This window comes from Marmota flaviventris, chromosome 12 (genome assembly GCF_047511675.1).
Source record: "Marmota flaviventris isolate mMarFla1 chromosome 12, mMarFla1.hap1, whole genome shotgun sequence".
Lineage (NCBI taxonomy): Eukaryota > Metazoa > Chordata > Mammalia > Rodentia > Sciuridae > Marmota > Marmota flaviventris.
This window is the reverse complement of record NC_092509.1, coordinates 38233569-38245611: the sequence shown is the minus strand read 5'-3', so window position 1 is coordinate 38245611 and position 12043 is coordinate 38233569. Positions and strand designations below refer to the sequence as shown.

The 12043-nt window shown below is 37.5% G+C and overlaps 1 protein-coding gene across 1 annotated transcript in view; it reads right to left on the bottom strand.

The window, feature by feature from the left end:
- Positions 1–1408: 1408 nt before the first annotated feature.
- Positions 1409–12043, bottom strand: part of Itga8 (integrin subunit alpha 8) — a 169335-nt gene continuing 158700 nt past the window's right edge. The window contains exons 29-30 of the mRNA XM_027928445.2: positions 4758–4880; positions 1409–2741 (exon numbers count right to left, since the gene is read on the bottom strand). Coding sequence (XP_027784246.2) covers positions 2655–2741; positions 4758–4880 — 210 coding nt within the window. The 3' untranslated portion in view covers positions 1409–2654. The remainder of the gene's footprint in view (positions 2742–4757; positions 4881–12043) is intronic.

Sequence of the window (12043 nt, the reverse complement as noted above, 5' to 3'; positions counted from 1 at the left end):
TTTCAGTGGTAACTAGTACTTGTTATTCATTTACTGCATAAAAAATCTCCAAGTTTATAAAACTTAATTTGGCCATTTTCCCATATCTTAAAAACCAGCTGCAAGAAATTGGAAAAGAGTATTCTTTGAAGAGAAATACAGATAGGTTCTAAGAGGAACACAGGGCATTGGGACTTAGGAAAGAAACAGGCAAAGCTGTAAGCATTATCTCCTCAGTGCAGCCAGGGTGCTCTCCATGCAGAGGGAGTGCCAAAGAACCCATGACTGGAAGGCTCACCTGACCTTACTCTCCTCCCTCCCTCCATTTGCTTCCACATTCTGAGGGACTTTGTGCATAGGATGCTCCCCCACAGTGCCTACTGGCAGCAGTGTCCTCCCGGCTGTGACTGTAGAAGCTATGGTTGGCCCTTGAAGTTCTCATGCCTTACTCTGATCTGGGTCCCATTCTGGGCATCTCTAGTTTCCTCAGGTGTCTGCATGAACTATCTATGCAGTTCCCTATGTTTGGATCTAAGTTTCTTGAAGGCAAAGGGTGCAGTATTCAGGAACTCTCCTATGACCAAAAATCCCAAGGCTAATTTTTGTTGGTCACAAGTCAGATTCGACAAAAGTCAGGCCATTATCTGGGGGAGAGAGAGTTGCCTGGCTTCCCTTAGGTCACATCTTATAGATGACAGATGGTCAACAATCTGTAAAACCAGTTCTACCTAAAGATTGAACACCAAAGACCCCCAGAGGCTGGTGTGGGATTCTCCAACTCTCTGAGGCAAGCATCATGCTTCTTTACCATCAGCCGCACAGACTGAGAGCTTGGCTTCAGCTCCTGACAGACATGAAATAGCTACCAGGACAGGATTTAATTCACAAGCAAAAAGAAGATGAACTGCAACAATATGTTTTTCCATGTGCCTTTCGTCTGCTTTCCAATGAGGTTCTGCAGCTGTAGCCAAATGGCTTCTCTCCAGGTTAATGCACAACATAAAATTTAGTGTCTGTGAGTTTGGCTCATTTTTCAAATAAAGTGTGATTGTTGAAATTGGGACACAATTTTTTCCAACTGCTTTGTAAACTTGAGGATTATAGTCAGCTTGTTCTATCATACTTAATATTCAGGATATTAATTAAAAAAAACTAATGCCAGTGTAAACATGCCTTAGATACATAGGTCTATAAAGTATTGCACATAAAAATTTGTTCAGCATTTCTTCATAGTAATTTCCCATTATTATAAAAAGTATACAAAAAAGTATACAAAATTGTGCAGACTATGAATTTGGCCGGCCAATCTTATTTCAAAATGATAATATTACACATGATTATGGATTATTTACAAGTGTTTTAAACAAAAGTATTGATGGTTAAATTAAAGATGATGGGAAAATAGCTTAAATAAAAGATTATCCTCCAAGATTATAGACTATAAAGATTAGCAAAAAATGAATAATAAAATTGGAATAAGCAACTTTAAATAAAATCTTTAGGAATTAGTTTTCTATGTTTGTCTCACATCTATATAATTTATATATTTCCATCCTATTTATCTTCAACATGTTTTCTCTGTGTATACAAGTATGAAGTATAGCAGGGAAAACAGGTATTTAATCCCAAGATAAATATTGGTGTTGCCTGTTATAGCTATTAAAAATTATGTTTATCCATATTTAATTAAATTTATTTTTTATTAATGGACTCTAGAAATTTTACCATTACTTTAAAACACCACGTAGTGTGATGAGTACCTTGAAAATCATGTATTAGTAACTAAGTGAGTGGAAATATTTTTTTAAAAAAACATATATATATGAAAGGAAATAAAAATGCAACATTTTTGTTAGGCTAAATGAAGCAGCTGTGAGTTTCAGAGAGTGTGAATAATAGTGATTTCTGGTATGAGGCAGGAAAATATTAAATAAAACAAACTTCTAATGTCAATTTGCTTTTTCTTAATATGGTCTAAATTCTGAAGTAGCTCTGTTATTGTTACTGCACAGAGTGGCGATCATAGGAGGAAAAGAGGTGAGCGATTCAGAAAACTAGCTAACCAAATCTTAATTTCCAAATCCTCTAGACAACCAGAATCTCAACCTAGAGAAATGGAAAATAAATAAATAAAAATTTCTCCTCGCTTACAGAATGATCTTTGTCATTTCAAAAGTACTTTCACAGTACCGACAACATATTGCTTATCTCCCTGAGCCATCACTTCATTCAAAATGTTTCTTTTCCATAGGGAGATGTCAGATATTCCATTGGATACAGTAGTGTTGGACGGTTCAGTCTTAGTTCACCCCAATTCTATAGTGATTCTGACATTTCGACTTTGCAACTCAAGTTGGATTGACCTGGACAGCAACTTGAATTCTCATTCCCATTTCATCCATTTCAAAATGTCTGTCAAATATGGAATGAGGAAAGCAAAAGAAATCTTCCATGATGCTGATTGCTTCTACAGTGTTGGCATCTCTTTGTTCCAGAAGGTTTTCCGGGCTCTATGGAAACTTTCCTAAAGTGTGGAGTAGATGAGGTGATAAACTCAGGGGCCCTTCATTTCCTAGGTCACTGGCAGGTACAGGAAAGCCTTTATTTAGCCCTTATGTCCTTTCTTTTCTTTGAACAGAATCAGTGTTTGGGTTTTTGGTCATTGCTTTTCCTTGTCACGCCTCAGGAGTTTTGTCACTGGTCAGCTGTTCTCTGTCAGCCATATCATCCTGAGGAGGTCTTGCTCTGTCAAAGAACCCGCACTACGAAAAGAAAAACAGGGGGGAGAAATGAATGATAGGAGAGGGGGTAGAGAGAGAAGAGGGGAGGGGAGGGGAGGGGAGGGGGGATAGTAGAGGATAGGAAAGGCAGCAGGAAAGCCAAGGCTTTATCAGTTTATGGGTCTGTTAAGCATGCTGCATGACAGACACTAGTATGGCAATATGTAAATCAATGGATGTGTAACTGATGTGATTCTGCAATCTGTATACGGGGTAAAAATGGGAGTTCATAACCCACTTGAATCAAAGTGTGAAATATGATATATCAAGAACTATGTAATGTTTTGAACAACCAAGAATAAAAAAATTAAAAAAAAGAAAACAAAAACAAAAACAAAAAAAAAAAAAGAAAAGAAAAACAGGGTATGAAATCAAGCCATTTGGAGTTCCTCATTTGAACTGTGGAGTTCCCTCATTTGAAGAATTTTCACTTTATGTATTTCCTAAGGAACTTGGAGCTGTGTGAATATAACCTGCCCAGTTCTCCAAATTAAGAGGAGAAGGTAGCATGTTGTTTACCTGGAGAGAATTTATGGCATGGGCCAAGGTAAGCAGGAGGGCAGAGTGTTTGGGTAGTAGTGGTAGAAAGTACTTGTTTTATACCAACCACTCATGATTGTTGGATATTCTCCTGGGATTACAGCAGTGTGTCCCAAGGATGCCCTATGTGCTTTTCTGCATCTTTGCTGAGTCAGCAACAGTGATAACTATTGACCAGAAAAGGGATATTGTCTCCTGAAGAATTCTGTAAGTGGCCACGGGGTGGATTAAAGGAAGAAGTGTGCCACATATCCCTCTGCACTGGGTGGGACATGCAGTACATAGAGGGAGAGCTGATTTGTTATTTAGGCATTTTAGTGACTTTACATAGATTAACTTGGGAAGAGATGATTCTAGAATCTTCTTTCTCTTGAATTTCACCAAGGAGGGTGTATCTTTTCCTAGGAATCTGGAACCTCAATTCTTATTTATTGTTTCTCATATTGGAAGCCCAACATGGGCTTTTTTGTATTGCTAGTGGAATGCTCTGTCATTTGGTGCTTTGAACTGTACTTATGTTTATTGGAAATAAAGTTATAAAAACAGCAGAATAACACAGAAGTCATTCCTAAATATGTTCCATCGACTATGTGGGCTCAGGATGGCACAAAATAGGTGATGATGATTAGAAAAACTATTCTTTAACTGGAAGCCAAGGCTTTATCAGTTTATGGGTCTGTTAAGCATGCTGCATATTGTCTCAAAATAAAAATACACAATGTTTTTTAGGGAACCACAACAATAGTGATTAACAGAGATGTGACTGAATTAGCTTATAGTCATGTAATCATGGCATTGTTTCTCTTTTGGAATGGAAAGCTCTGTACAACTTGGCAGTAGTACATGTTTTGGGGCCAGCATTTAGTTCCCATTGAAGACTTTTAGAATAAACCTCCCACAGACTAAGTTAGGGATTCCCAATAAAGACAGATTAATTGGCAAGATTAAAAAACAAGTTCAAGCACCTTATGATATGCATGATCCATTTGGATTGATTAATAATCAAAATAAAAATTAGAACTGACATTTTAATTGCATCAGTGCAGTGCTTAGAAAGAAAAACCTCAAAGGATTACTGGTAGTACAATGTCAAGAAGCTTAAGATTTTGGTCAATGAAATTTCATAATAACATTATCACTCCAAGAATATTGGACAGAAGATCACAGGTCCTACCTAGTTAATAAAGCCTAAGTTTCTATATTTTTATTCACAAGAAATCTCAAGATAAAAACAACAACAAATACCCCCTTTTTTTTTCTTAAATATGAGCCACACAAACATATCAAGTATGTCAAAGCAAATAAAACACAATTTTCCCTTTATATCCTTTAGATCTTTCAAAACCTCTAAATGATGCCTTTAGCATTATATTTTAAAATCCCTAATAATATCTTTCTATCAATATCTGCAGAGTGACTTCTGCAGTTCAAAAGTAAAAATAAAGGAAATCAACTTACCTTCCATAAAGCTAAAGTTAAAATGGCCAGAACCAACAATCCAAGAAGTATTGCTAGTATTATGACCCACAGTGGGATGGAGAAGGATACATTTGGGGTTGCCCAAATAACTGAGGTCTTAATCTGAAATGAAAATAAAGCAAATGAGCTTTGAGTTTTAATTTGAAAAAGTGTTTTGGTGAAATAAGGTGGCAATTGCCCATATAACACTGTGGAGAGTTCTTAACAGATCCATAAAATAATTGAAAGTCGTTTAAGGAGAGATTTGTGAGGCTAAGCATTTGAACATGGACTGGAAAAAACAAGCATATCCAGGTGTGGGCATAAGGGGTGAAAGTCTTAATGACAGATGCTTCATGATCGGTTGACTTATCACTGGCATCGGGGCTAGATTGGAGAAGTGGTCCAGTGTTGGGAGCTGCCATATAGGAGCTGAGCGCCCCCTAGCTTTGAGCGATGGAAATGTGGAGTCTGGCTTCCTGGTAAGAAAGCTTCCTGATCTCCACTCAGCAGGAGAGTGAGGCTTTGGGAGTGGGCGTTACTCAATGGAGTGGGCTGCCTTCTTGTTCCTTTGGAATACTACCCCTTACCTTTTCTGGATGGAATGTTCTATGGAACAGCTCTCCTCAATAAGTAGAATGGTTTCAGGCGTGCTCTCTCTCTTTCATCTGCCCCTCTTGCTTCCCTTGTGGGAGCTGGGGCTAAGGAGCCATTGCTCCTCACATTACTTTCTGTGCCTGTGATTATTTAGTAGCCAGCCCAATTCACCTGGAGTGACCCTGACTAATTTAGTCGTGTGTTGCCGCAGACCAGGAATCAACAAGGTGGAAAGAAAGAACTTTAAATTGGGTTTCAAGCACTGGGGTCTCTTTCACTGATAGAGCACAGAATTTTCTAAAGAATCCTACGACTGGCAATGGTTAGTGGTGGAAATTGCTTAGTTTTTCTGGGACTCAATTGTATCATCTGTAAAATGATCAGATCAGATTAGATGAATTCTAACCTTCTTGATGATTTCTAACTAGATTTGAACACCTGCTGAACCCCCTTTCAGCTTAATTTATTTAATAATAAAGGGGATGCCAGTCTAAAATTGAACAGATACTTGCCGGCCAAACAGCTTTGTAAAATTGTTTTCTTCTATCTTATTTAAAGACTCTGTGGTTCAGGATTATTATTTCACCCTATTTTATACAATCCTCCTCGTTTTTGCCTTTAAACATTTTGCCTTGCTGCAACCTATTTAAATACACTTACTGTTTACTACAGCATGCACATTTCCATTGCACTGCTGTTCTATTCTCAAGTAAATACCACTGTCCTTTGGAGAATCTCTGATGTTATTTAGGTTGACATGGCAGTGAGCAAAGTAAATGTCATCTTGATGTGTTGGAGCCCCCTTCAATGCTAAATCCAATTTTGGGGTGCAGAATTGAAATAAGCATCTGGAGACTGGATCCCATTTCATTCCCCACAGTTGTGAAGGAGGTTGAAGGAAAATGAGACCTTTCTAGCTGGATGGCATGCTCCACACCTATGACCCATCCTTGCCTCCTGGAGTGGACATAAGAAGCATTTCTATTGCTTGTGTGCTGGGAGTCTGTGCAAGGAAGCTGCAGACTGCTCCCTGCCCCCAGAAAAAGCAAGGAGAGACCTGGCCATGCTACTAAAACCTTTTGGGAAAGAAAATAAAAATTACTGGACTCAAATGTTACTCACCAATACAGGCATGCCAGGTTTTAACAGAGAGTAAGCATGGCTTTCACTAATGGTCTGTGTGTTCCTAGTTTTTTTTTTTTTTTTTAGAGAGAGAGAGAGAATTTTTTAAAATATTTATTTTTTAGTTTTTGGTGGACACAACATCTTTATTTTATTTTATGTGGTGCTGAGGATCGAACCCAGCGCCCGCGCATGCCAGGCAAGTACGCTATGGCTTGAGCCACATCCCCAGCCCTGTGTTCCTAGTTTTAAGTGTGCTAGTTGAAAGGATCATGATTCCAATCCTGAAACATGCCAAGAACTCTAGACCACAATTCTACAACCCACTCATCAGGAGAGGATAAAATCATGACTAAGGTTGGTAGCTCTGGAACTTGCCCTGGCAGGAAATGTCTGGATATTTTCATAGCCTGAACCCAAGTAGTGGGTCCTAACCATGCTCCCTCTTCTGTTCTGTCTTCTTAACTAGATGTGGGCACCTGGCTGATGGTCTTCTCAGTTTGTCCTGGTTTTTTAATTGCTCATCCCCTTTCAGTTCACTTCCCCTATACTGCAGACATGGTGATGCCCCAATTCACTGATTCTACAGCCCTGGGTATCATTTTTATCCAGATTAAACAATGGAATCCACAGAATAGTGAGATTAGTAGTCACTCAACATTGACAGCAGTGCCAGAGACTTGATAGTCCTTCTAAATAAGAAAAAGGCTGGCCTTAATCTACTCACCACTACACTTTCTCCCTTTGCCTGTTAATGTTCCTTGTTAGCATTTTCCCCATTTCATCAATAAGAAAGGGTGACATTCCATCCCAATGATGGCATCATGACTGCCTGCTTGCCACTGTTCAAGGATGAGACACATGGTTCATATATTGGAGAAAAGCATTTTAAGTACCCCAAATGGTTGCAATGCTACTTGGATTCTACAGCTCGGGTAATTTATTTTAAGATGATCCTTTGTGTATATGTGACTACATGAGCATATCAGAATCTATATGATTTCTCTTTATGTTCCTTTGCCTTGGTTAGTTACATCTGATGATACACATGAAAGCACTGCTCAGTCCTAACATTTTCAGTACTCTGGAAAAGGGCATGAAGTAGTATTTCAACATAATTTTACTGGAAGCAAACTGACACAGTTTTGGTAATGAGAATTTCAGAATTTAGGAAAAAAAAGGAACAGTAGTGATCATCTGCTCAGAGTCCAGTTACAATGACCCAGGAGAGAGAAATCTGGAGCCAAGGACAATTCTGGTAATTTTTTAAAACAAAAGTTTTTTTTTCTCCCTAAGCTCTAGTCCACCAAGAAAACTTTTTTTTTTTCATTGTTGTTGTTGTTGTTTGCCTGTGTTGGAGCTTGCCAAGTTTGCTAACAGGGAAATTGTTAAAAGAGCCAGATTTGTTAACAGGGAAATTCATGGTAAGAAAAGCAACAGATGCTTCTGAATCTTCAGTTTCCTGATTCACCTAATTAATATTTTAAGTCATCTCCTACTATTTCATGGTAAACTTAGGAAGCAATCCTAGTTTTGTACGTTAAAGAAATTTTGAAGGAGATGAAATAAGGAGCATAGACTCTTCACATTGTTCATCTAACAGTAGGGAATGTTATGGAATGCCAGGTGCCTCTGCCACTTGGCTAGAGCAGGCTTTGATGCATTGTCTATAAAACTGGTCTATCTGTAGAAAGAGGCAGGGAAGTTCACTTACAAAGAGCTAATGAAGACATTTGAAGGGTTATTTTGCTATAGTGATGAAAATGTACAAATAAAATATGAAATAGATCAAGATATGTTTAATAGAGTCCCTTGAAGCAGGGTACTACTCTATGGGGATAGTTATAAAACCTGCTGGCTTTTTGCTTACTTTTACTTCCCAAAATTTGGACAGCAGGGCCTTAAGAGAGTCTGTGAGGAAATGATCACCATGCTGTGATCCAAAATTTTGAAATTCCCTTTCAGTTCCAAAATCTGAAATTCTCATTATCAAAACAGTTGCCAGTCTGCTTCCAGTAACATTAAGTTCATTTAAAAAGTACCACTTTTCAATCAACAAGTACATGAAAAAATGCTCACCATCTCTAGCAGTCAGAGAAATGCAAATCAAAACCACCCTAAGATACCATCTCACTCCAGTAAGATTGGCAGCCATTATGAAGTCAAACAATAACAAGTGCTGGCGAGGATGTGGGGAAAAGGGTACACTTGTACATTGCTGGTGGGACTGCAAATTGGTGCAGCCAATTTGGAAAGCAGTATGGAGATTTCTTGGAAAGCTGGAAATGGAACCACCATTTGACCCAGCTATTCCCCTTCTCGGTCTATTCCCTAAAGACCTAAAAAGAGCATGCTACAGGGACACTGCTACGTCGATGTTCATAGCAGCACAATTCACAATAGCAAGACTGTGGAACCAACCTAGATGCCCTTCAATAGACGAATGGATAAAAAAATGTGGCATTTATACACAATGGAGTATTACTCTGCATTAAAAAATGACAAAATCATAGAATTTGCAGGGAAATGGATGGCATTAGAGCAGATTATGCTAAGTGAAGCTAGCCAATCCCTAAAAAACAAATGCCAAATGTCTTCTTTGATATAAGGAGAGTAACTAAGAACAGAGTAGGGACGAAGAGCATGAGAAGAAGATTAACATTAAACAGGGATGAGAGGTGGGAGGGAAAGGGAGAGAGAAGGGAAATTGCATGGAAATGGAAGGAGACCCTTAGGGTTATACAAAATTACATACAAGAGGAAGTGAGGGGAAAGGGAAAAATAATACAAGGGGGAGAAATGAATGACAGTAGAGGGGGTAGAGAGAGAAGAGGGGAGGGGAGGGGGGATAGTAGAGGATAGGAAAGGCAGCAGAATACAACAGACACTAGTATGGCAACATGTAAATCAATGGATGTGTAACTGATGTGATTCTGCAATCTGTATATGGGGTAAAAATGGGAGCTCATAACCCACTTGAATCAAATTGTGAAATATGATATATCAAGAACTATGTAATGTTTTGAACAGCCAACAATAAAAAATAAAAAAAAAAAAAAAAGAAAATGTAATTTAAAAAAAAAAAAAAAAAAAAAAAAAGAACTATGTAATGTTTTGAACAACCAACAATAAAAAATTAAAAAAAAGTACCACTTTATACCTTTTCTCTGAGTTCTCTCAAGTGTTAGGATGAAGCATGTCTATACATTGCCTCCATGTATTCCTGTGCAGTTCATCAGGGGAATGGTACACACAGTATTCAAAGACAAGCTTGGGGGTAGGGGGTCTCTCTGTGCCAGCATTCTTCTTTCCTCATTCTCTGCCTATCTGACATCCAATTGGCAATGAGATGGCCCAATCACAGTCTACAGGTGGATGCAACTGTAGAGACCTCCTTCATCTTGGTGTCTGCCTAAACTTTCTTTTGGCTTTTTTTTTTTTTTTTAGTTGTAGATGGACAGAATGCCATTATTTTATTTGTTTATTTTTATATGCTGCTAAGATTGAACCCAGTGCCTCATACATGCTAGGTAGGCAAGTGCTCTGCCACTGAGCTACAGCCCCAGCCCTCTCTTGGCTTTTTGGTGCATATTCATAAAGTCACTACACCAAAGGCAGTGCAAATCCAGAAAATCAACAACAGTGGCCCAGAGCAGTTCTGCAGACTTGCAATGTGGAGGCTCTGTCCCTGGGAAGAGCCAAATGTAATGTGTAATTACAAAAGTCACATACACACACATCTTGGAAAGAGAGATCCTTCTGGGAGGATAGTGACTAGGGAGTTCCGTGACATTCATGTCTGTAAATCTGCCAATGGCAAGGGGGTATTTCACCTGCATGTGGAAACCAGCAAAACATAGCTTTTCCTGAAACTCAATACTGTGTCAATAAACTAGACTTAAACTGCTAGTGAGCTTAAAAGGAAGGAATTGAATCGATCACTTTTATAGGACCACGGTTTATTTAAATATGTGCCAGGACTATGGAATTGCAGGCTAATTTGGGGGAAGCTTGAGCCAGGAAGTAAAATGTTGACAAATACCAAAACTTTGTAATTTCTAATATTTATATTTGTCTTACAGCTCATCTTGACAAGCCCACAAGAATCTTGGATTGAAGGATCCACTAGATAATAAACAGAAGATTTTTAGGGCTTCTAATGACTAAGCAACGATTTACAGTAAGACTCTTTCATTGGTTTGAAACATTATTTATTAAACACTCTGTGTTCTCTGAAGCTCTGTATTATTTTTGGCTATAGCTTCCACCTAATGAGCCACATGTATAATTTACAATTTTCTAGTAGCCACACCAGGGTGAAAAGAAATAGGGGACATTAACTTTAAAATATTTTAACCCTAAGTATTAACTATTATCTATTATCGATAAACTTATTATTATTTAAATATGTAATTGGTAGAAACATTTTAAAAGATATCTAACACTCTTTTTATTTTTTTTAAATGTCTCTGAATCCAGTGTGCACTATACACCAGTAACACATAACAATGGCTAAATTTTCAATGATTAAAGGGAAATATAGTCCTAAAAAAAAAGAAGCAATGTTTAATGGAAGAAGTAGTTCATTTTGCTCAAGTTTTTCATTTTACATCTAAATGAGTATAAGTGAAATCAAGCTACAAGTTCAGTTCTTCAGTCCCACTGGCCACATATCAGGAACTCAATATCCACCTCTGACTGGCAGTTTCTACACTGGACCACTTGTAGTTACTTAAAGTATAGCATGCAATTTTAACAATTCACTTATTATCTGCAAGTTTAGGAAGTGGAATCCATAAATTATAAGTGGTTTGTATTTTCTTAAAGTGATCTTAAATAGGAAAAATTTAATCTTACCTTCATCAAGTCATAAATCTTGTTTTTTAATATGGTTGAAAGACCACAAATAAATTTTTAATATCTACATTTTATCATAGACATTTATGATATGTTTTTGTATATTTTTACAAAAAATACCAAGATAGAAGAAAAAAACTCCTTGTATTTGCAAATGTAATTAATGTTGACATCTGTATTTATGTATCATAAAATCTTGTATAAACATACTTTGGTGGGGTCAGAAGAATGTTTTAAATAAATGTACCAACCCACCCTACCTACAGTGCCATTTAGAACAAAATAATAACACCAAGTGGATCTGACCTCATTTTCAGCTTTTAAATTGCTCCTATAAGGTAAGTAGTCACTGCCATAAATCTATACACCAATTATTTAATATTAGGATTCTACTGTCAGGTGTTGAAATTTTGCTAACAGTTCTTAAAATCAAATGGATCTGAAGTTTACATATGAATTTTGAAATAAGATTTTTTACAAAATATTTGATAATGAGTCCCTTTGGAATTACACTACAAATACTTTTTCCAGATGTAAATTATAGAATTGGGCATTAGTGACATGGCATGCACATGTCAAGGTTCACTGGGGTATTAGTCAGACTTGAATCTCTTTGACCAACATACCTGATAGGAACAACTTAGAGGAGGGAAAATTTATTTTGGCTCGTAGTTTCAAGGTTTGGTCCTTGGTGGGCCAACTACATTGCT